General features: G+C 37.0%; 1 protein-coding gene across 1 annotated transcript in view; it reads left to right on the forward strand.

Moving 5' to 3' along the window:
• Positions 1-25200, forward strand: part of LOC138712269 (reticulocyte-binding protein homolog 2a-like) — a 288362-nt gene extending 263162 nt beyond the window's left edge. Inside the window, exons 6-8 of the mRNA XM_069843853.1 lie at positions 9176-9250; positions 9506-9607; positions 24332-25200. Of these exons, the coding sequence (XP_069699954.1) occupies positions 9176-9250; positions 9506-9607; positions 24332-24856 (702 nt within the window). The 3' untranslated portion in view covers positions 24857-25200. The remainder of the gene's footprint in view (positions 1-9175; positions 9251-9505; positions 9608-24331) is intronic.
• The last annotated feature ends 707 nt before the right edge of the window (positions 25201-25907 follow it).

Consider the following 25907-nt stretch of genomic DNA (forward strand, 5'->3'; position numbering starts at 1 on the left):
TTCCTCTTTTATTATTGCATTGTCTTTCGCGAGTTTCCGGTATTGTTGTTTAGTCAACTGTCCGAAGACAGGTCTGGACCCCACAAGTGTCACCATCAAGACATCACTCATGAGGCAATTAGGCGAGGAGATAATCGCTGTTCTGCAGTTGGTTCCCAAACAAAATATCAACAAAGTGAGTTGGTTCCCCATGTTTAAATATCATCAACGTGAGTTGGTTCTCCATGTTCAAATATCCAAGGCTGTGACGTATTCCCTAATGCCAAACTGGAAGGTTGTAGGTTCCATCTTGTACAATCTTGGTGGAGAAAATTAAATCCTTAGGTTTGAGTGCGGAATTTAAAAGTAAGGAATCTGAAATTGGTCAGCTTCTAAAAACTATATTCGGACTGCCTTTATTGGCTCCTCAAGAAGTTGAAGATTGTTTTGTTAATGACTTAATGGCTGTCAAACCTATAGACGATCGATTGGACCAGTTCTTTGATTACCTCCTCCATACTTATATTACACCAACAAGTGAGCATCCACCTCCAATACTTCTTCCTTAGAGCGAACAACCAACTGTTGTGAATCTTTCCACAGTAAACTTAATGTGCACTTTTGTGCTCCACACCCGAATATATTTGCACTTGCAGATGCTCTGAAGGAGGTTCAGTGCGATACTTACATTAAGCTTATTGTAAAAGTAAATGAAGGCCTAAGATAATGCAACAAAAGGAAACTTTTGTGAAAGATTGGATGGAAAAGCTTTCTGATGGCAGTGTAAGTAGATTTGCATTCCTGCGACACGTATGTTTCAAATTTTTACCAGTACAGAAATAAAATTGTGAAGTTATTCGACGCAGCGTGTCCGCCAAGCACAAAGATTTTGTGCGAGATCGTGCGTATTTGCTTGTTTTCCGCACAGAACCAATACGCGGTAAGTGTGAAATTCCACATTCAGTATTCCCAACGTAACACACATAACAATTTCCCTCTTCTTACCGCTTAAGCGCGACATTCATTTTACTGCTTTAGGCTTTTAACATATTATTTTTAGAGACGTTTAACATAGTAATAATTATAAATTGGAAACTTACCACTGCAATTTCACCTAAATTGCACTGTTAATAATTATTGTTTTTAAATATTTGCAAAAATTAAGTAAAGTCTACAACTCCACGAAAACTATTGTATTCCTGATACAAGTAACACTAAGGAAGCCGTGAAAAAATCAACAAGACTCCAGATGCCGATGTTATTATTGCAATATGTTATATAAATAATATTGTTAAAATATTAAAATGAAAAATAAATCATTATATAACCTTACCGTTTGTTTTAAGTTCGCATTTATAGACGGGGGGAAAAAAAAGACAGACGTATATCACGGCCTGCTGGAGTATAGATATTTTTGTTTTCTAAAGTTGCCGTCATTAAACAGAAACCAAGATGGAGATTTCATTGCAACTAATTAGAAATTCGTCTTTCAGGTATGTAATAAACGATCTTCGCACAAAATAATGTACGATACACGAGCGGTATGTATGTTTTCATGTTCTCGGAAATTAAAAAAGCTCAACTACGTTTCGCTTTTTCAATCTTTTCCTCGAACATGAAAACGTCAACATACCGCTCTTGTAACGTATATTACTATTTAACCTACCTACCACTGTAGACAGTAGTTGACAGTCCTAAGTCTGTGTAAAATGGGAAGGGAAATGTTTTCTGACTTGATCTGGCGCGGGAACCAATTGCACTACACAGGAGAAATCAACCTGGAACCAACTCGAGTATAGCTCTGGGACCAACTGGGAACTAATTCACAGATTTGGGAACCAATTCCAGTACAGCCGAGGTAATGGGGTAGGGTGGCCAGTTCCTTTCCCCCTCCATTGCATACATCGCCGATTAGCTACATATTACACTAGTCAGACTCAAATGCATAGGCGAAGAGAGAATCGTTTCCTTGGGTGTGGGGGGGGGGAGGAAGCAAAACCATAGAATCTCCATATAACGAGGTTATGGGAGACATGATTTACCTCATCCCCGTGTTATAGCTTGGCCGTGGTACACTATATCAGAATATGACCATTTAATAATAGTACATTATGCAACGAGCCTATAATGATAGTAATTAAGAATCGAGTATGGATATTTATGAAACGAGCGCAAGCGAGTTTCATAATTTTCATACGAGCTTCTTAATTACCATTATAGGCTCGTTTCATACGACTTTTTATGCTCGACCATATTTCTAACTTGAAATTACCGGTATTCAGATGTATACATTTTATTTGTATCTGACAAGATCGGAAGTGACCTTGTTCTAGGTCGTGAATTGTGAGATGTGCGCAGACGCGAAAGTATTGATTTTTTTCCGAGGAACAATAATGTCATTGACCTTGACGTAGTCCCGTTAAACTTGATAATATTATAATATAATAACCTTGATTATTGAATTCGACATTGAAAAACGAGATGACAAATTGAATTTATTTGAATATTATTTACAATTAACGCTAATTATTATAGTAACAGAACATAACCTTCTGCGACAGTATTGGATTTCCAGCCTCCGTGACTTTTCGCTAATTCTCTTTCGATTGCATATCCGAGAATAATCGATACTTGCCGTTTTCTAACGGTACAAAGCTGACTTGTCATTGGCTGAACACATGTAAGCTGAGTTATCATTGGCTGAAGACCTGTACTTTAATGAGTAGGTGTACTTTAATGACATGCATTAAAGGACTGCTACCAGATGTATAATTAGTACATTTCGGCATGGTCGAGCATAAAGGTATTTTCGGGAGCATGTTTCTTACAGTGTTACATACACATCCGCGATGTTTGGGACCGGGTTTTATAGGCTTGAACTGTAGGTCTACTACAAATTATATAAATATATATAATCCGTGGCGCTACAGCCCGTGAAGGGCCTAGACCGACCAGCCGGCTGCTGGCCTCACGCCCACATGTCGAAGCAGAGGTGGACGATCATCCAACCAGAATGGAGGTATCGTGTGGTTAGCACGATGATCCCCCCAGCCGTTATAGCTGGCATTCGTAACCAGATTTAGCTACCTATCGTAGCTCCCCAAGTGCATCTCGGTGCTGGGTGGGCACCGGTCCCATACACTGGCCGAAATTTCATGAGAAAATTTCTTCCCCCATGAGGACTCGAACCAGCGCGCATTCCGTAACGCGAGTCCCAGGCAAGATGTCTTAGACCACGACGCCACGGCGCGGGACACTACAAGTTATAATAGGGAATAATTAAAACAATCTCTGTCTTTTTCTCTCTCGTGTAGAAACAGATGTACATCAATAAAAAGTATGGAACAGTGCTAACAAACGTTTTTATATAAAGTTTACCTTCCTGAAGATATCATATGAAATGTAAACTCTAATTATTTTATTTAATCTCGTCTTTAAGTTTACACATTATACCGGGATCACTTTTCTTTTTTCTGCATTGTTGTGCAGTATGTTATTCATATTTCTCCAAGTGGTGGTCGACCTGGTTGGCGAGTTGGTATAGTGCTGGCCTTCTATGCCCAAGGTTGCGGGTTCGATCCCAGGCCAGGTCGATGGCATTTAAGTGTGCTTAAATGCGACAGGCTCATGTCAGTAGATTTAGTGGCATGTAAAAGAACTCCTGCGGGACAAAATTCCGGCACATCCGGCGATGCTGATATAACCTCTGCAGTTGCGAGTGTCGTTAAATAACACATTTTCCATATGGCAGTCTGAACTCCTGCAGACTTTTAACACATGAGTACAGGCTGTTACAAAAGAAACATTACAGTGCTTCCATTCCTCAAATGAGGTATAGAAATTCTTATACAATAATAATAATAATAATAATAATAATAATAATAATAATAATAATGTTTTATTTTCGCTGGCAGAGTTAAGGCCATAAGGCCTTCTCTTCCACTCAGCCAGCCTTAATCAATACAATACATACATTTAAATTACAAATATTTACACTACACTTAAAACGTTCTCCAGCAATATTCTCCACTACACATTTATTTAAATTTAGATAAATCTATAAGGTAAAGTAGTAACTTAATTTATGAGCTAATTTAATTCAATGAATTATAATTAATTTAATATTTGAAATAGCTAGTAAAATGATGAAAATTAATTTAATATAAGCTTACTAGGACTATGTTACAGGGAGAATATATATATATATATATATATATATATATATATATATATATATATATATATTTCTATAATGAGAATATTAATGTAATTGCCATTAGAGGTTTTGTAAATCTATGTAGAGAAATTAATGATAATAATAATAAGAATGGACAGATGTTAGTTTCATTATAAGTAACAAATATTAATCAGCAATTAATCTGTTAAGTAAGAATTTATGTAATTTTGACCTAAATGAAGTTATTGTCCAACAACCCCTTACATCACTCGGAAGCGAGTTCCAATTTCTAGCAACTGAAACTGTATAGGATGAAGAATATAAAGATGTCTTGTGGTAGGGTATAATGAGTAAATTGTTATAATGAGATCTTGTACTTAGCTGATGATATGCGGATAAATTTTGAAAACGAGAAGCCAAATAGATTGGGATAGCGGTGCGCTGAATTTGAAATAAGAGAACGAGAGAATGCAGGGCTCGTCGATCGCTTAGCCTTAGCCAAGACAGAGTTTGGAAAGACGGGGAAACATGATCATACTTACGAATATTGCAAATATAACGGACGCACGCATTATGCACACGCTGTAGCCTGCTGCTCAAATTTGCATTTAGGTTACTTAATATAATATCGCAGTAGTCAACATTCAGAAATCTATACTAATAATATATCTGTAGCCGAAAATTTTCTGGTAATTTTCGATTTTCCAAAAATAATTGGTCCTAACATATATAATTAACCATCCTGAAACCGAAAATCGCTTTTTTGAAACTTTTGTTTGTATGTCTGTCTGTCTGTCTGTCTGTCTGTATGTTTGTTACGTTTTCACGCGATAATGGCTGAACAGATTTCGATGAAAATTTGAATAGAAATTAAGTTCGTGGTAACTTAGATTTTAGGCTATATGGCATTCAAAATACATTATTTAAATTGGGGGTTATAAGGGGGCCTGAATTAAATAAATCGAAATGTATCGCTTATTATTGATTTTTGTGAAAAATGTTACATAACAAACGTTTCTTTGAAAATAATTTCCGATAAGTTTTATTGCTTGAAAAATTTTGATAGGACTGATATTTAATGAGATAAATGAGTTTTAAAATTAAAATCACTGCCATCTAAGGCCGTGTAATGAATTACATAGCCTTGGTCAGCAACAATCGAAACTATGAAAGATAGCCTACATAGAATGTTTCTGTGTTTGTATGAAGTAATATACCGATTTGTATAATTAATTATTATTTCACCATTGGAAAGTGTAGTTTCTCTAGATGGACATAATGCTATAATGTTATCACAGTAACTTCTGAGAGAATCGAGGACAGGTAAGATTAAAATAGATTCTTATGCACAGAAAACTTGAGAGGGTATTCTGTATATTCGTTTTCTGTATTTCCTAAACTAATTTTTATGATCTGGATCAAAATGATAGCATTTAAATTTTTTAATTCAATTTAAAATAAGTAACATAATAAACGATTTATCCTTCTATCAAACATGAATGTTCCCTGGATCAAATGTCCTATTTTAATTATGTAATTACTTTATATTTATTTCTAACGGGTGCAGCGGAGCGCATGGGTACGGCTAGTTTAAAATAAATATTCAGACATATAGTCTGAAGACATTAATTCGTCAGTTAAGCACAGAAATTTAATCATAAACAAAAGCAAAAAAGATCTTTTGAATTCAGTATTTTCTAAAGTTAATGGAAAAAATTAGAGTTCTGACAAGTTTGGGGCGGCAGTGTCCCCTCCCCCATAACTTCGCCTGTGTTCACATATATATACAAATTGTTCCTCTGACACACATCGCCAAGTGAAATGTACAGCCTCATAATACACGTAGCCTACATACCAGCCAGAACCTCAGTCGGAGGTCTTTCCGGTATTGAGAACCACTTAGCTTTTTCCGACTGTGACTCATTATAATGAATATCTATATATATAATTTGAACTGGTAATGGAAATTACGGGAAAACGGCTGGACGGATTTTAATAAATGACCCCTCAGTTTGAAGCTTGAAACTCAAAGTTTTTTTCGGAAAAATAGTAGTTTTCAGTTAAATGTCAATTTTTAAACATAATATTCCTATTTTCCAAAATCCATCTGTCGTCAGTTTTGAGAACTAGCTAATAGCATTCACGGCCTACTTGATATACCCTTCGCTTTTTTGTAAAGGAGAAGCGAAGCGAGCATCAAGTCGGCCGTGTTGCATTTCAGAATAAAACAAAACAAATACTACAGTAAACAATATTACACGAAGGCCAAGATCTGCAAGAATGCTGACATATTTAGAGCTCAAATTGAATTGGTTATTAAAAACTTCACTTACTAAAAATAATTTACAGGTTCGATTCTGTGGTGTGTAATTTTCTGGGTACAGCTGTGTATTGGATATTAAAAACTACAAAACTTGAGGTGGTTTGATGACATTACTACCATTAGAAATGAAATATTATTGTAGTTAATGCCATGATGTGACTATTTTTCATTAAGTATACATATTAATGCTATATTGATGATATGAAAGTGAAACGTTTTGGGATTATATAAGTAGATGTAGAGAATAACTTAAATTAGATTTTGATTTCTATATTTTACTGAGTGGCGGCTATAATATATATATATATATATATATATATATATATATATATATATATATATATAGTATATGTTACTGAAAGCTATAAAACTTGGTAAGATAATATTATTATTAAAAATCAAATATTTTTATAATTCTTAATCAAGTGGGGTTGGTCTTTTTGATATATTTAATGGCGGTGTGGTGTAAATATTATATGCGTGGTTCTCTTCAGTATTGGCTCGAGAGAGAGTATCTTTCATTGTTATGGAAGCAAATAACTTTCCGAATGTCTGGTATTCTTCATTGAAAATAATTCTGAAAAATGTTTATTTGAACGTCTAATGAGCTTAGTTTGCAGCATTTGCTGTACAAGCCACTAGTTAAAATATAAATCACATACGTTAGATAAAAAACAACTGCAGTCTTTACCACTTCAAATTAAACTGAACTGCTACAGTGGCTGGCGGTATTTTCTTTGAATTTAAGTCTGAATGGGCATTATTGAGTGTTGATACTGGCTACTGTCTTATGACAGAGTTAGCGGCGTTTCTCATCACAAAGCTTCTGATTGCAAGCAACGAGATTTGCCTTCCTAACGTATCGTAATATAATACCAAGAAGTTCTTTGATGTTATCACGTGAGACTCTCACGGTGAGAGGGCATAACATTGAAAGAAGTGCTATGATCGCATTGTGACACTCTTATTGAAAAACTGACCTTTTTTCCGTGGCAGACCTTGATTAAATTTGAACTGACTGTTGCCAATGTTATTCATATCCTTTTCATTGTGCGTTTAAGTTCATGTACTGTTTTAAAGAGTTATGAATGAAATTTAAAAAAAAATATAAAAAATTAAGAGTAGGGTAGCTTAAAAACCGCCCCCTCAAACCGCCTAGTCTGTCTAGGCCTAAATACGTCCCTGCTTACTATTAATATTAGTGACATTATTGTAAGCTATGCATTGACAGTCTTGGTTCATTTTCGACAAAAAAGTGACATCCATCATTCTTCAGTGGACTCTTCATATCTTAATGTCGTCTATCATCTGATATTTTTTTCTGCACCGAACTCTTCTCCCGTTTACCATTCCTTCCAGTGCATCCTTCAATAGGTAGTTTTTTCTTATTATAGATTTTTATTAAGTTGTCCTACAGAATAATATCTGTAATATTGACAATTAATATGTGAGGAGAAAAATTCGCTCCGGTGCCGGGGATCGAACCCGGGTCCTTGGTTCTACGTACCAAGCACTCTGATCACTGAGCTACACCGAATTCAATCCACAACACCGGATCGAACCTTCCTCCTTCAGTATTTCCCTTTGTGGCCTGACTCCAAGTTAGGCATATATGTTGACGTATGTGTCCAATGTCAACTGCCATTATACTAGGAGCGCACTCAATTGAGTGACTTGTTTGGCCGGGATTCCGCAGTTACGTGCATAGTAATCTGTACAAATATATGCACTGCAGCTATGAGAATATTATAGATTTTTATTAATTTGGCGTAGCTTAGTGGTCAGAGCGCTTGGTACGTAGAACCAAGGACCCGAGTTCGATCCCCGGCGCCGGAGCGAATTTTTCTCCTCAAATATTAATATTTTTTTCTTAGCCAGTGACCCAACCAATTTATTTTTCTCTTTCTGGTCAGTTTCAGCATCATTATTTCTTCACCCACTCTTGCTAGAATAGCTTCATTTCTTATTCTGTCTGTCCATTTCATACCCTTAATTGATTTGCATATTCCGATATCTCGTCTTGCAGGAACGGTACATTAGAAGTTGACTGCTATCGACTGTTTTCAGTAAAATATCAGTTTTTTTTTCGATTTTACACGGATTTGTATTTCTTGAATGTAGTACCTGTACGGTATTCGGGGGGGTTGCAAAGAAAAATCTCGGTCAGAAATGGCTCCCATCTTCAAAAGGTTTGTTTGGCAAGCACTAGTGTATACGACCTACAGCCTATTTATTATAGGGCTTATAAAAATCCGAATTACGTTCTAGGAAAGTTAATGAACCACAGCACTTTTTTTAGGGTTACCATGAAAACACGAATATGTACTGGCAGGGTATGTGATGCGCGGAATACAGTTTATCATGAAAATACGAATTACAGTATGTACTGGTATTGTATTCACTCAGTGGCCATTTCTTAAAAGTTCATCTTGAAAATGAAGATTATGTTCCTGCAGATGTCCAATTTATTTGAGGACACACAACATTTCATTTAACTCCTAGGGACAACCATATGCAGGATAAGACGTTTTATTTGAAAGCTTCTATCCAAACATTATACGTTGGTAGCTGTTGTCTCATTTCCTGATACTGTATACCGGCCATCATCTTGATTCCTTCATGAAACCTGTTGCTTCAAGTCAGACTATCACCTAACCAGCTGCGCTTTCTCTAATCCAGAATTGTTTATATTACAGACTTACCAGGATCAGCTGGGGAAGCTCAGACAAGAACTGGAGGCTGAGCGGGAGATGAGGCGCCAGCTGGAAGAAGTAAGTGTGAGCTGTTGCCATGGTTATGGTTATGAGGGAGTTTACGAGCTGCATTCAGTCATATAATAATAATAATAATAATAATAATAATAATAATAATAATAATAATAATAATAATAATAATAATAATAATAAATAATAATAATAATAGTAATAATAATAATAATAATCACCATCATCATTACAGTAGTCATGTTTCTAGTCCAGTTATCGACATCTGAGGTTCTTCTCAACCAGATTTGTTTTTAATTACAGAGTAAGGAGGAAGCACTGCGGGCTCTGCGAGAAGAACTGCAAGCGAAGGGGGAGGAACTGAAGAAGGTGGCAGTGCTGCAAGCGTTGCGCCAGAAGACAGCAGTAAGTGTGAGCTGTTGCCATGGTTACAGTTACTGAGCAAAGATTGATACAAACTGTTACAACAGAGATTGCGACCAGCTTCATTTCTGTTTTCAGTGCTACTAATACTGCTACTAGTATTACTACTTACTGCCAGTGGCGAATCTAGCTACTTGGCGCGTCTAGGCAGAGAAAAATATTTCCACCCCTTATTTCGCCCTATATACGACATTTGGATCACTGAAATAACACTGAATAACAAAAAAACACTTTCGGAGGATATCTTGGCACTCAACAGGCGTTCTAAGACAACTGAAACATGCCGATTTCAAATATGCAAACCATTTGTCTCTATTACCCACCGTTCTTGAGATATGCGACATCAACCATTATGTATAACAACTCACAGACAGGAGTTTCAGTAGAGCATTTATTGCTACATGGAGTACTAATGAACATGGCTTTAGCTAAGGAAATGGTGCAATTGCGCCACATGACATAATTATAGTAGTAAATTTCAGTACCATCCTGTAAGTCTTGGAAGTGGCTGTCTGCAATGGTCTTCCTCATTTGTGGACCTATGAACACACCTTCTTTCACTTTCGCGTAACTCAACTCTGGAAACTTGTTACACAGGTACCAAAAAGCATCTGAGTCGGTGTCTAGTGCCTTCACGAAATTCTTCAAGAGCCCCAGCTGTATATGAAGCGGTGACATGATAACTTTGTCATGCTCAACCCATGGCACACGAAGGCTGCGTTCTATGTATCTCTGAACGACCAATTGTTCTTTATGTGATGGCTCTTTGTATCTCTGATGTCCCACTCGCTGATGAAGCAGCAGTACTTGGTGTACTCTGTCTGCATTCCCATGAGAATGGTGATAACGTTTAAATCACCACAGATACGCCAATTGCACTCGGGACAGCGTATTTTTTCAAGAAATAGCGACATGGTTTCGTACGTATCTTTCAGGTGCGTAGAATATGCAACCTGTACTGACCCATATCTGTTTCCATTGTATAATAATATTATTTACTACCTTCAAACTTGTCTTAGGTGAGTCTATGAACAGTCGCCATGCTTCAATGCTGTGTTATAGCCCGAAGCTTGACATAAGATCTTGAATGTCCATGCATTATCAAATAGTATCACTCATTGCAAAGAACTTCACGTTATGTCTGTGCCGAAACTGTGAAGTCGTTGTAACCGGTACAAGGAAAGTAAATTGTTTAAGACGTGAACCGAGCAGTTCAGCTTGGCCTTTTGTTGGTGCTAGGTCCCGTACGAATCGCAAAAGTGACCATTATTCATTACATGAATATCTTCTCCAGGTTGGTAGTAGTCAGAGTCTGAGTCGTTGGTAGGAGATGAAAGAGTAATTTCTTCTTGCGTTTCTTCATTAACTGTATATTCTGCAGATGCTGTTGGTATTGCACAAGTGACGGGGTCATGTGAAATTGGTTTAGAAACTGAAGGAATGTCTGGACACTTTACAGATGCACGAGGTTTGTAGGAGAATCCGGTGACGTTTGACAAAAAGAAATAACAGTCTGTGGTGTAGTTACTTCACTCACGCTATATCACAGGAACTCCAAATGTCAGATGGTTGTTGTTCTTCGCCTTCCTTATCCAACCGCACAAGTTGCATGCATAGATCAAACAGATGAACTGTGGTGCCCACGACTTACCACTATCCACTTTCGAATCAAAGTATAGTTCATATTAAGTTTTCTTAAGACACGGTGTAAAAGTCTTCCGATGGAATTTGTCTGTTACATAGCCGCACGTGTATCAAAACACATCTGGTGAAATTCTACATCATCTGGAAAAAGGACAAAAAAAATTCGACGAACCGTGTTCCCTGTAAAAATAAAATTTCGTCGATAATTTCAAAACCTGACGTGATAGCGCAAAATGGATTTCAGATTTGAAATCAGCATGAAAAACTACATTAGAAATAGTAAACATCATGTCAGATATCTACCACTTGTTTATCAGTGTCATTGACTCCGGTCATTATTACTGTTTCTAATATCGGAAACGCCTGACTCCGATAAACCACACACTCCACTATTTTCGCCACATTATTACACTCTGGTGTATCTGGACTCGAATTGGAACAAGCTGGTTGTGTTTGTTTTTTAAATAGCACATTTATTTTCCACTTTTTCTCACAATTTCCTCTTTTATTATTGCATTGTCTTTCGCGAGTTTCCGGTATTGTTGTTTAGTCAACTGTCCGAAGACAGGTCTGGACCCCACAAGTGTCACCATCAAGACATCACTCATGAGGCAATTAGGCGAGGAGATAATCGCTGTTCTGTAGTTGGTTCCCAAACAAAATATCAACAAAGTGAGTTGGTTCCCCATGTTCAAATATCCAAGGCTGTGACGTATTCCCTAATGCCAAACTGGAAGGTTGTAGGTTCCATCTTGTACAATCTTGGTGGAGAAAATTAAATCCTTAGGTTTGAGTGCGGAATTTAAAAGTAAGGAATCTGAAATTGGTCAGCTTCTAAAAACTATATTCGGACTGCCTTTATTGGCTCCTCAAGAAGTTGAAGATTGTTTTGTTAATGACTTAATGGCTGTCAAACCTATAGACGATCGATTGGACCAGTTCTTTGATTACCTCCTCCATACTTATATTACACCAACAAGTGAGCATCCACCTCCAATACTTCTTCCTTAGAGCGAACAACCAACTGTTGTGAATCTTTCCACAGTAAACTTAATGTGCACTTTTGTGCTCCACACCCGAATATATTTGCACTTGCAGATGCTCTGAAGGAGGTTCAGTGCGATACTTACATTAAGCTTATTGTAAAAGTAAATGAAGGCCTAAGATAATGCAACAAAAGGAAACTTTTGTGAAAGATTGGATGGAAAAGCTTTCTGATGGCAGTGTAAGTAGATTTGCATTCCTGCGACACGTATGTTTCAAATTTTTACCAGTACAGAAATAAAATTGTGAAGTTATTCGACGCAGCGTGTCCGCCAAGCACAAAACATTTTTAACCCACCTACTACTGTAGACAGTAGTTGACAGTCCTAAGTCTGTATAAAATGGGATCTAGCGCGGAACCAATTGCAGTACACAGGAGAAATCAACCTGGAACCAACTCGAGTATAGCTCTGGGACCAACTGGGAACTAATTCACAGATTTGGGAACCAATTCCAGTACAGCCGAGGTAATGGGGTAGGGTGGCCAGTTCCTTTCCCCCTCCATTGCATACATCGCCGATTAGCTACATATTATACTAGTCAGACTCAAATGCATAGGCGAAGAGAGAATCGTTTCCTTGGGTGTGGGGGGGGGGAAGCAAAACCCTAGAATCTCCATATAAGGAGGTTATGGGAGACATGATTTACCTCATCCCCGTGTTATAGCTTGGCCGTGGTGCACTATATCAGAATATGACCATTTAATAATAGTACATTATGCAACGAGCCTATAATGATAGTAATTATGAATCGAGTATGGATATTTATGAAACGAGCGCAAGCGAGTTTCATAATTTTCATACGAGCTTCTTAATTACCAGTATAGGCTCGTTTCATACGACTTTTTATGCTCGACCATATTTCTAACTTGAAATTACCGGTATTCAGATGTATATATTTTATTTGTATCTGACAAGATCGGAAGTGATCTTGTTCTAGGTCGTGAATTGTGAGATGTGCGCAGACGCGAAAGTATTGATTTTTTCCGAGGAACAATAATGTCATTGACCTTGACGTAGTCCCGTTAAACTTGATAATATTATAATATTATAACCTTGATTATTGAATTGGACATTGAAAAACGAGATGACAAATTGAATTTATTTGAATATTATTTACAATTAACGCTAATTATTATAGTAACAGAACATAACCTTCTGCGACACTATTAGATTTCCAGCCTCCGTGACTTTTCGCTAATTCTCTTTCAATTGCATATCTGAGAATAATCGATACTTGCGGTTTTCTAACGGTACAAAGCTGACTTGTCATTGGCTGAACACATGTAAGCTGAGTTATCATTGGCTGAAGACCTGTACTTTAATGAGTAGGTGTACTTTAATGACATGCATTAAAGGACTGCTACCAGATGTATAATTAGTACATTTCGGCATGGTCTAGCATAAAGGTATTTTCGGGAGCATGTTTCTTACAGTGTTACATACACATCTGCGATGTTTGGGACCGAGTTGTATAGGCTTGAACTGTAGGTCTACTACAAATTATATGAATATATATAATCCGTGGCGCTACAGCCCGTGAAGGGCCTAGACCGACCAGCCGGCTGCTGGCCTCACGCCCACATGTCGAAGCAGAGGTGGACGATCATCCAACCAGAATGGAGGTATCGTGTGGTTAGCACGATGATCCCCCCAGCCGTTATAGCTGGCATTCGTAACCAGATTTAGCTACCTATCGTAGCTCCCCAAGTGCATCACGGTGCTGGGTGGGCACCGGTCCCATACACTGGCCGAAATTTCATGAGAAAATTTCTTCCCCCATGAGGACTCGAACCAGCGCGCATTCCGTAACGCGAGTCCCAGGCAAGATGCCTTAGACCACGACGCCACGGCGCGGGACACTACAAGTTATAATAGGGAATAATTAAAACAATCTCTGTCTTTTTCTCTCTCGTGTAGAAACAGATGTACATCAATAAAAAGTATGGAACAGTGCTAACAAACGTTTTTATATAAAGTTTACCTTCCTGAAGATATCATATGAAATGTAAACTCTAATTATTTTATTTAATCTCGTCTTTAACTTTACACATTATACCGGGATCACTTTTCTTTTTTCTGCATTGTTGTGCAGTATGTTATTCATATTTCTCCAAGTGGCGGTCGACCTGGTTGGCGAGTTGGTATAGTGCTGGCCTTCTATGCCCAAGGTTGCGGGTTCGATCCCAGGCCAGGTCGATGGCATTTAAGTGTGCTTAAATGCGACAGGCTCATGTCAGTAGATTTAGTGGCATGTAAAAGAACTCCTGCGGGACAAAATTCCGGCACATCCGGCGATGCTGATATAACCTCTGCAGTTGCGAGTGTCGTTAAATAACACATTTTCCATATGGCAGTCTGAACTCCTGCAGACTTTTAACACATGAGTACAGGCTGTTACAAAAGAAACATTACAGTGCTTCCATTCCTCAAATGAGGTATAGAAATTCTTATACAATAATAATAATAATAATAATAATAATAATAATAATAATAATAATAATAATAATAATAATAATAATAATGTTTTATTTTCGCTGGCAGAGTTAAGGCCATAAGGCCTTCTCTTCCACTCAGCCAGCCTTAATCAATACAATACATACATTTAAATTACAAATATTTACACTACACTTAAAACGTTCTCCAGCAATATTCTCCACTACACATTTATTTAAATTTAGATAAATCTATAAGGTAAAGTAGTAACTTAATTTATGAGCTAATTTAATTCAATGAATTATAATTAATTTAATATTTGAAATAGCTAGTAAAATGATGAAAATTAATTTAATATAAGCTTACTAGGACTATGTTACAGGGAGAATATATATATATATATATATATATATAGTTCTATAATGAGAATATTAATGTAATTGCCATTAGAGGTTTTGTAAAACTATTTAGATAAATTAATGATAATAATAATAAGAATGGACAGATGTTAGTTTCATTATAAGTAACAAATATTAATCATCAATTCATCTGTTAAGTAAGAATTTATGTAATTTTGACCTAAATGAAGTTATTGTCCAACAACCCCTTACATCACTCGGAAGCGAGTTCCAATTTCTAGCAACTGAAACTGTATAAGATGAAGAATATAAAGATGTCTTGTGGTAGGGTATAATGAGTAAATTGTTATGATGAGATCTTGTACTTAGCTGATGATATGCGGATAAATTTTGAAAACGAGAAGCCAAATAGATTGGGATAGCGGTGCGCTGAATTTGAAATAAGAGAACGAGAGAATGCAGGGCTCGTCGATCGCTTAGCCTTAGCCAAGACAGAGTTTGGAAAGACGGGGAAACATGATCATACTTACGAATATTGCAAATATAACGGACGCACGCATTATGCACACGTTGTAGCCTGCTGCTCAAATTTGCATTTAGGTTACTTAATATAATATCGCAGTAGTCAACATTCAGAAATCTATACTAATAATATATCTGTAGCCGAAAATTTTCTGGTAATTTTCGATTTTCCAAAAATAATTGGTCCTAACATATATAATTAACCATCCTGAAACCGAAAATCGCTTTTTTGAAACTTTTGTTTGTATGTATGTCTGTCTGTCTGTCTGTCTGTATGTTTGTTACGTTTTCACGCGATAATGGCTGAACAGATTTCGATGAAAATTTGAATAGAAATTAAGTTCGTGGTAACTTAGATTTTAGGCTATATGGCATTCAAAATACATTATTTAAATTGGGGGTTATAAGGGGGCCTGAATTAAATAAATCGAAATGTATCGCTTATTATTGATTTTTGTGAAAAATGTTACATAACAAACGTTTCTTTGAAAATAATTTCCGATAAGTTTTATTGCTTGAAAAATTTTGATAGGACTGATATTTAATGAGATAAATGAGTTTTAAAATTAAAATCACTGCCATCTAAGGCCGTGTAATGAATTACATAGCCTTGGTCAGCAACAATCGAAACTATGAAAGATAGCCTACATAGAATGTTTCTGTGTTTGTATGAAGTAATATACCGATTTGTATAATTAATTATTATTTCACCATTGGAAAGTGTAGTTTCTCTAGATGGACATAATGCTATAATGTTATCACAGTAACTTCTGAGAGAATCGAGGACAGGTAAGATTAAAATAGATTCTTATGCACAGAAAACTTGAGAGGGTATTCTGTATATTCGTTTCCTGTATTTCCTAAACTAATTTTTATGATCTGGATCAAAATGATAGCATTTAAATTTTTTAATTCAATTTAAAATAAGTAACATAATAAACGATTTATCCTTCTATCAAACATGAATGTTCCCTGGATCAAATGTCCTATTTTAATTATGTAATTACTTTATATTTATTTCTAACGGGTGCAGCGGAGCGCATGGGTACGGCTAGTTTAAAATAAATATTCAGACATATAGTCTGAAGACATTAATTCGTCAGTTAAGCACAGAAATTTAATCATAAACAAAAGCAAAAAAGATCTTTTGAATTCAGTATTTTCTAAAGTTAATGGAAAAAATTAGAGTTCTGACAAGTTTGGGGCGGCAGTGTCCCCTCCCCCATAACTTCGCCTGTGTTCACATATATATATATACAAATTGTTCCTCTGACACACATCGCCAAGTGAAATGTACAGCCTCATAATACACGTAGCCTACATACCAGCCAGAACCTCAGTCGGAGGTCTTTCCGGTATTGAGAACCACTTAGCTTTTTCCGACTGTGACTCATTATAATGAATATCTATATATATAATTTGAACTGGTAATGGAAATTACGGGAAAACGGCTGGACGGATTTTAATAAATGACCCCTCAGTTTGAAGCTTGAAACTCAAAGTTTTTTTCGGAAAAATAGTAGTTTTCAGTTAAATGTCAATTTTTAAACATAATATTCCTATTTTCCAAAATCCATCTGTCGTCAGTTTTGAGAACTAGCTAATAGCATTCACGGCCTACTTGATATACCCTTCGCTTTTTTGTAAAGGAGAAGCGAAGCGAGCATCAAGTCGGCCGTGTTGTATTTCAGAATAAAACAAAACAAATATTACAGTAAACAATATTACACGAAGGCCAAGATCTGCAAGAATGCTGACATATTTAGAGCTCAAATTGAATTGGTTATTAAAAACTTAACTTACTAAAAATAATTTACAGGTTCGATTCTGTGGTGTGTAATTTTCTGGGTACAGCTGTGTATTGGATATTAAAAACTACAAAACTTGAGGTGGTTTGATGACATTACTACCATTAGAAATGAAATATTATTGTAGTTAATGCCATGATGTGACTATTTTTCATTAAGTATACATATTAATGCTATATTGATGATATGAAAGTGAAACGTTTTGGGGTTATATAAGCAGATGTAGAGAATAACTTAAATTAGATTTTGATTTCTATATTTTACTGAGTGGCGGCTATAATATATATATATAGTATATGTTACTGAAAGCTATAAACTTGGTAAGATAATATTATTATTAAAAATCAAATATTTTTATAATTCTTAATCAAGTGGGGTTGGTCTTTTTGATATATTTAATGGCGGTGTGGTGTAAATATTATATGCGTGGTTCTCTTCAGTATTGGCTCGAGAGAGAGTATCTTTCATTGTTATGGAAGCAAATAACTTTCCGAATGTCTGGTATTCTTCATTGAAAATAATTCTAAAAAATGTTTATTTGAACGTCTAATGAGCTTAGTTTGCAGCATTTGCTGTACAAGCCACTAGTTAAAATATAAATCACATACGTTAGATAAAAAACAACTGCAGTCTTTACCACTTCAAATTAAACTGAACTGCTACAGTGGCTGGCGGTATTTTCTTTGAATTTAAGTCTGAATGGGCATTATTGAGTGTTGATACTGGCTACTGTCTTATGACAGAGTTAGCGGCGTTTCTCATCACAAAGCTTATGATTGCAAGCAACGAGATTTGCCTTCCTAACGTATCGTAATATAATACCAAGAAGTTCTTTAATGTTATCACATGAGACTCTCACGGTGAGAGGGTATAACATTGAAAGAAGTGCTATGATCGCATTGTGACACTCTTATTGAAAAACTGACCTTTTTCCGTGGCAGACCTTGATTAAATTTGAACTGACTGTTGCCAATGTTATTCATATCCTTTTCATTGTGCGTTTAAGTTCATGTACTGTTTTAAAGAGTTATGAATAAAATTTAAAAAATATATAAAAAATTAACAGTAGGGTAGCTTAAAAACCGCCCCCTCAAACCGCCTAGTCTGTCTAGGCCTAAATACGTCCTGCTTACTATTAGTATTAGTGACATTATTGTAGTTATTGCTACTGGATCAATCCCTGAAAATGTGCAAATATAATTAAACAATTAAACGTCATCAAATAATTGTGGTTACTATTTCATAACTTATTAATATTAATAACTTACTATTAATAACCTATTATCTAAGGGGCTCTAACAAGTAAAATTGGTAATATTGTAATCAGCTGATATAAAAAAGTGAAGAGGAATTCCAGGTTATGGTTGGGTGCAGACTGCTTCAACGAATCTTATTATCTATTTCAAACTTTATGTTGGTCAGTTCTTGTTTGTATAATTCTTGTGTATTCATTCATAGTGTTCTGCCGAAGGGCAGGTCTTTCACTACAAATCCAGCAATCTCCAGTCTTTCCTATTTTTTGCCTTCCTCTTAGTCTCCGCATATGATTCATATACCTTAATGTCGTCTATCATCTGATATCTTCTTCTGCCCCGAACTCTTCTCCCGTTCACCATTCCTTCCAGTGCATCCTTCAGTAGGCAGTTTCTTCTCAGCCAGTGACCCACACAGCTTCATTTCTTATTCTGTCTGTCCATTTCACACGCTCCATTCTTCTCCATATCCACATTTCAAATGCTTCTATTCGCTTCTCTTCACTTCGTCGTAATGTTCATGTTTCTGCCCTCATAAATCCTACACTCCAACAAAGAACTTCACTAGTCTCTCTCTTAGTTCTTTTTCTAGAGGTCCGCAGAAGATGCTCCTTTTTCTATTAAAAGCTTCCTTGGCCATTGCTATCCTCCCTTTCACTTCCTGGCAGCAGCTCATGTTACTGCTTATAGTACACCCAAAGTATTTGAAGCTGTCCACTTGCTCTACTGCCTCATTTAGAATTCGCAAGTTTACCTTCTTTATTTTTGTTCCTATAACCATGGTCTTCGTCTTGTTTGCATTTATCTTCATCCCATACTGCTCACAGCTGTCATTTAGCTCCAGTAGCATATTCCTTAGTATCGTCTTCTCTTCTGCTAACAACGCCATGTCATCGCAAATATTATGCACTTTATTCTTCTTCCTCCTACTATCACTTCTCCCATGTAAAGATACCATAATTCTAATGTCACATCCGTTACAAAAATTGTAGAAGTTTGTTCCAATGACATAATATGTGAGTGAATAACTTGCGTATTTTTAGAGTGAGGTTATCATTGGTCTCGTCTAACAATATAGATTAAATGAACGTAATTATTATTTTAATTGAAAAACAAATGTAACGAGTTTGGCGAGTAAAATAGTAAGAGATTTCTATAATGACTGCGACAACAAAAATTAATAGATATGCATTGGTTTGGAAGAATAAATGTAGGCTTCATGCTGTGTAGTAATTATTATTTTTGTAATTTTTGTTATTGTTTTGTATAAAATTTAAAGAATTTACGCACATAAATTATTTGCGATTGTCTCTTAGGAAACTGAAATTACATGACGTATAAAAATAGAATGCATAAAAGAAGAGAGGAACTTAAGGACGATCCGAGAATAATATGAAATTCATTGGAAAGAAGAAGAAAGAGGGATGAAGAAAGAAGAAAAGGGAGCTTTTATTACAGAACAAAGTGGAATTAATGAAGATGTAGAGTAAAAAGAAGGCCAAGACCAATTCAGAGAATATCATTGCATCCACGGGTTGTTATAAAACTACTCAATCATTAGGAAGAGCCACAAACAGGTGAGACATCATTTGTCCAATAGTCCAGGAAGGAATTAGGTGTTGTTCGTATACTTGTTATGGATATAATTCGATCAGAAGAAGAAAGGAGACAGAAAACAGTAGCAGAAGAAACAAAGAAATTGATAGAAGAAACTGCAAAGAGGGCAATACCTGCCCGTGCCTCACGTCCTGAACCGAGAGTTCCCTAGTGCTTATAAGCACGCCTCTTAGGTCTGCTCGGACCGGCACGGCAGTTGCAGCGTGCGGCACTGGAATCTATTACATGTGCTTAAAACATTAGCCTATGCCATTGCAGGGGTCTTTACTGTTTATAATACTGGATACTCTAAGCGTGGTTATCACTATCGCTATTATCTCTGATGGCAATGGCGATGTAAGTACACACTAGGCCCCTCTTCGTTCAGTCTGGACAGTTGCTGAATTGCCATAGAACAGCATTTCTCAAAGTATGTTCCGGGGCTTCCGTGAGCCCTATATGATTTTAAATTTTATTTTATACTTTTTTAATTGGTTATTTAACGACATTGTATCAACTACTAGGTTATTTTGCATCGATGGGATTGATGGTAGCGAAATGGTATTTGGCGAAATGAGGTCGGGGGTTCGCCAAAGATTACATGACATTCGCCTTACGGTTGGAGAAAACCTCGGGAAAAAATCGAACCAGGTAATCAGCCCAAGAGGCAATCGAACCCGCGCCCGAGCGCAACTCTGGATCGATAGGCAAGCGCCTTAGCTGACTGGGCTGCTCCGGTGGCTATTGTATACTTGGAGGACACTATAAAAATATATAAATGTTACGAAAATATGAATCAATAACATGAAACTACTGATAATAATAATAATAATAATAATAATAATAATAATAATAATAATAATAATAATAATAATATTCCAAGAATATGAGTAATAATAATATTACAATAATATGCGTAATAACAATATGTTTAGGCCTAATAAACGTCTAAAACGGAAAATACCGATAATACTTATCACTTTCATCACTGCATTCTCTGCGTAGGTGTCCACAAAAACAAAATACCGAAAAGACAAAATGCAGAAGTATAGCATAAATGAGACTACAACTTTCCGCCATAAAATCAGATTGTAGGCTTAAAAAACAAATACATTCGTCCCACTGAACAGAATTATTGAGATACTAGCTCTCACTTGTCTGTTAACTATTAAATACTAATAAAATATTACAAGGATTCCGCAGTTACACTTTAGATTAAAAGGGGTTTCGCGATGGAAAAACGTTTGAGAAACACTGCCATAGAGGAAAGAGTTTACGGATGTGTACACGTGACAACCGTAATCGTGATTAGGTCGATAATCTCAAGTAGAGACTGTAGTCTACCACTGGTTTTAGTGTTTAGTTACAGGAATTGATGAGAATGACATAATTTGTTTTGTGAGGAGACTGCCTATACATTCGCTTGTCCATGGCTGATATTGCTCCATAGCTGACGAAAGGAATCCTGAAAAGGCCGATGTGTTGAACGTAGGGTAATAGGCACATGCGGTACCCAGGACCGCCCACTCACCCCCTCTGCGTCTCGCCCCGCAAAGAAACAGCTCAGGAAGTGAGGCACGGGCAGTAGTTGTTAAACACCTGAACGTAAAGACACCATGTTCTTAGGTGTTATGCCATCATGTTCATTGGTGAATTATTTCACCTTTTTCAGTTACAGCACCCTGCTATTAAAATTGAAAGATCTTGATCTTTAAATTTGCGCGAATCATTTGTTTTTCCACTTTCTGCATTGCCACAGAATATTTATCATAAAAATTTCAAATACTTAACTGCTCCTCATTGTGACGTTTTGACTAATTTCCCAACCCTGCGCAATTAAATTCATTTCAAAGTTTCTTGTAACATTCGTAGTCAAATATATGCATGAGACATTTTAGCGAAAAATGTAACTTATCTATCGCCAATGGAGATATGATGAATATGGTAAACTTAATGATAGCGTTGAATGATTGAATTCCTGTTGCTGTCAACAAGCATGAATCGAAATTAAATCAATTTAAAACACATTGTTATATATAATTTGAACTGGTAATGGAAATTACGGGAAAACGGCTGAACGGATTTTAATGAGTGACCCCTCATTTTCATGCCTGGCATCCAAAGTTTTTCGGAAAAGTAGTAGTTTTCACTGAAATGTCAATTTTCCTACATAATTTTCCTATTTTCCAAAATCCATCTGTTGTCAGTTTTGAGAACTAATTTTATTGAATCACGGCCCACTTGATTGAATTTCAGAACAAAACACACACTACAATAAACAATAGGCTATTACACGAAGGCCATGACCTGTAGGATTGCCGACATATTTAGAGCTCAATTCAATTTGTTATTAAAAACTGATTCTGCAGTGTATAATTTTCTGAGTACAGCTGTGTATTGGATATTCAAATCTACGAAACTTGAGGTGGTTTGATGACATTATTACCATTATAAATTAAATATTATTAAGTTAATATCATGATGCATCTATTTTTCATTAATTGTACATAATATTGATGCTATGTTGATGACATGAAAGTGAAACGTTTTGAGGTTATGTAAGTAAATGTAGAGAATATCTTAATTTAGATCTTCATTTCTATAATTTACTGAGTGACTGCTATATATAACTACAAAACTTAAGTAAGATAATAATATTGTTATTAAAAATCAAATATTTTTATACTTATTAACCCAGTGGGGTTGGGTCTTTTTCATATACTTAATGGCGGTGTAGTGTAGATATTGATATGTGTCATTGTCTTCAGTATTGGCTCGAGAGAGCGCAAAAATTACAGTTCCTAAGGAAAGATAAAAAGGTATTACTTACTGATAAAATAAGAGGCCTAGAAAATTTTGTAGTCTCCAGATCATTTCAGCAAGATCTCTTAGTAGGATAAAATGATTTTACGCTCTACATTTCAAGTTCTACATGCAGCAGCTATAGGAAAATGCTATTGTTCGAAAGCTTAGCAAACCTGACATTTTTTTAACTTTTGCCTACAATCCACAATGACCTGAAATAGCTACTGCTATCGTCCTGACATTGATACTTGCGTTGGATAGGTTCAAGAAAAAGTATTTGGCCTAAAAAAATCCACTCTGAGGGAGTATGTTTCATTATTATGGAAGCAAATAACTATCAAAAAGACAAGTATTCTTCATTGAAAATAAATCTGAAAAATTTTTATTTGAACGTCTAACGAACTTAGTTTGGAGCAGCATTTGCTGCACAAGCCACTAGTTGTTATATAAACACTGTTCAAGTTTAGCATTTTCATGACCAAAATGTTAGTGTTGAAGAGGGAGCGATTCTAATACAGATAGATTTTGCTGAAAATGTTTCAATTAAATATTAAGACGAGGTTCAATCGGCATACTGCAACCAAGAGCCTGTGACAGATTTACTGTTGTGTCTGACTTATGAACAGCTAACATTTTTTTTGCAATTTTGAGGACTACAGGTCATGTGACAAGTATTCTGTGTGGTGCTTTTTAAGAACAATAATTGAGTACCTGAAACAAGGTTATCCATCATTTGCAGCTTGAGACCTAGCCTTATATTTTAATGACGTTTTCTACACTCCTTATCCTGCATGGGAGTTGTAAATATTTCTTGACTGTGTGCTAATGTAACATCCGTTACAATTGATTGACACTAATGTTATTAGCCTACTACTGACATTACTGTAGTTATTACTGCTGTTAATAGTAGTGGCATTGCTGTAGATGTCGATACTGTCACTACTGCTGATATTACTGTAGTTATGGCTTCTGTCACTACTACTGACATTACTATGTTATGGCTTCTGTCACTACTACTGACATTACTGTGGTTACGGCTACTGTCACTACTACTGACATTACTATGTTATGGCTTCTGTCACTACTACTGACATTACTATGTTATGGCTTCTGTCACTACTACTGACATTACTGTGGTTACGGCTACTGTCACTACTACTGCTATCAGCTTCACTCAGCCTAGTGAACTGTCACCTAGCTGACTGAGCTTTCTCTGACCAGATTGTTTTGTCTGCTGCAGAAACACAGAGCTGCGGCTGAGGTCAGGTCTGACCTGGAGGAGAAGGACGGCCAAGGAAGGACTCAGCTACACCGGGCAGCTCTGCGAGGGGACACACACAGGGTGCAGCTGCTCCTGGATGCAGGCAGCCAGGTGAACGCCGTGGATCATGCTGGCCGCACGCCCTTGTGGCTGGCAGCAGAGCAAGACCGCCAGGATGCGTGCAGGGCCCTGCTGGCTGCCGGGGCGCTGCCGGATGTGAAATCACGACCATCTGGCCGCACTGCTCTTCATATGGCTGCATCCTGTGGGCACCGTGCAGTGTGTGAGCTGCTGCTGGCAGCTGGGGCGCGGCCCAACGAGCCTGATGTTGCGTACCAGTGGACTGCACTGCACTGGGCAGCAAGGTGGGGCCGCGCCCCAGTGGTGCAGCTGCTGTTGCAGTATGGCGCTGAGCGGGGGGCGAGGGATAAAGAGGGACAGACGGCCTTGGACCTGGCGCGTCAGTACGAGCACACAGAAGTGGCGGCCATACTGCAGAGCTGAGCAGGTACATTGCTGCCAACACGACAGCAATACCATTATATCACTGTATCCAGCGCGAATGTGTTGTGTTGGCATCACTGCTCTGCGTGTAATGCTGTTACTTCATTGCTCTAGGCTGTCGTTACTTTCGTGTTGTGTGGCTTTGTTGTTGTCATCGTCTCTAGCTTGACACGCCACTTACGCCTTGTCATTATTATTATTATTATTATTATTATTATTATTATTATTATTATTATTATTATTATTATTTTAATATTTCCATCACCATTAATATTCGTTTGTCTTTATAATTTTTGTTCAAAGTATTGTACACAATATTAAAATTAAAATATGAAAAATTTGTTTATGTTGGTATAACTGTTCATGTAAAAATGCAGGATTGGTATTATTGTGTGATTGTGATACGCCATTTATCCTTCAGCATTTCAACTAGATAATTTCAAGCACAGTACAGCTTGACCAAGTTAAGTCTGCGAGCCGAGAGGGGAAGTTGGAGGCAGTTGTGTAGTGAAAGGAGGCGGTAACGAGAGCAGACCAGTACAGTCTCATATGACAGCAAAGTTTTCCTACTGCGCTTCAGATCATAGAGCGGTAACAATTTAAGACGCTTTGAAATAGACTGTACTTCTACTTCTGCTTGGCAGTGAGGTTTGGGGTTCTGATTGGCAAGCGTGGAGAAAGTTGCATGAGGGGGGAGGCAGCGTAACTGTTGCCTTTATCTGAAGACAAGGACAACAAATGCGTGCGCTCCGTAGTGTATTTTAAACGATGTGCACACGTTGAAATCTGAGCGTCAAGTGACCTATGTGGCAACTGTGTTTTGCCTCTACATTCCATCCCGATATCCCCACTCGCAGACTTGACTTGGTCGAGCTGTAAGTATGTCGCCTCGCCCCGTCTGATGACCTTGATACGCCACTGACTGCTGCTTGTGTTCCTGCCGCTCACATACACATCAATACTTACTACGGCCTTTTCATGCTTATAGCAACTGGCTGCGGGCTCGAAGGTCCAGGGTTCGATCCCGGGTAGTGACGGGATTTTCTCGTTT

This window comes from Periplaneta americana, chromosome 2 (assembly GCF_040183065.1).
Source record: "Periplaneta americana isolate PAMFEO1 chromosome 2, P.americana_PAMFEO1_priV1, whole genome shotgun sequence".
Classification (NCBI taxonomy): domain Eukaryota; kingdom Metazoa; phylum Arthropoda; class Insecta; order Blattodea; family Blattidae; genus Periplaneta; species Periplaneta americana.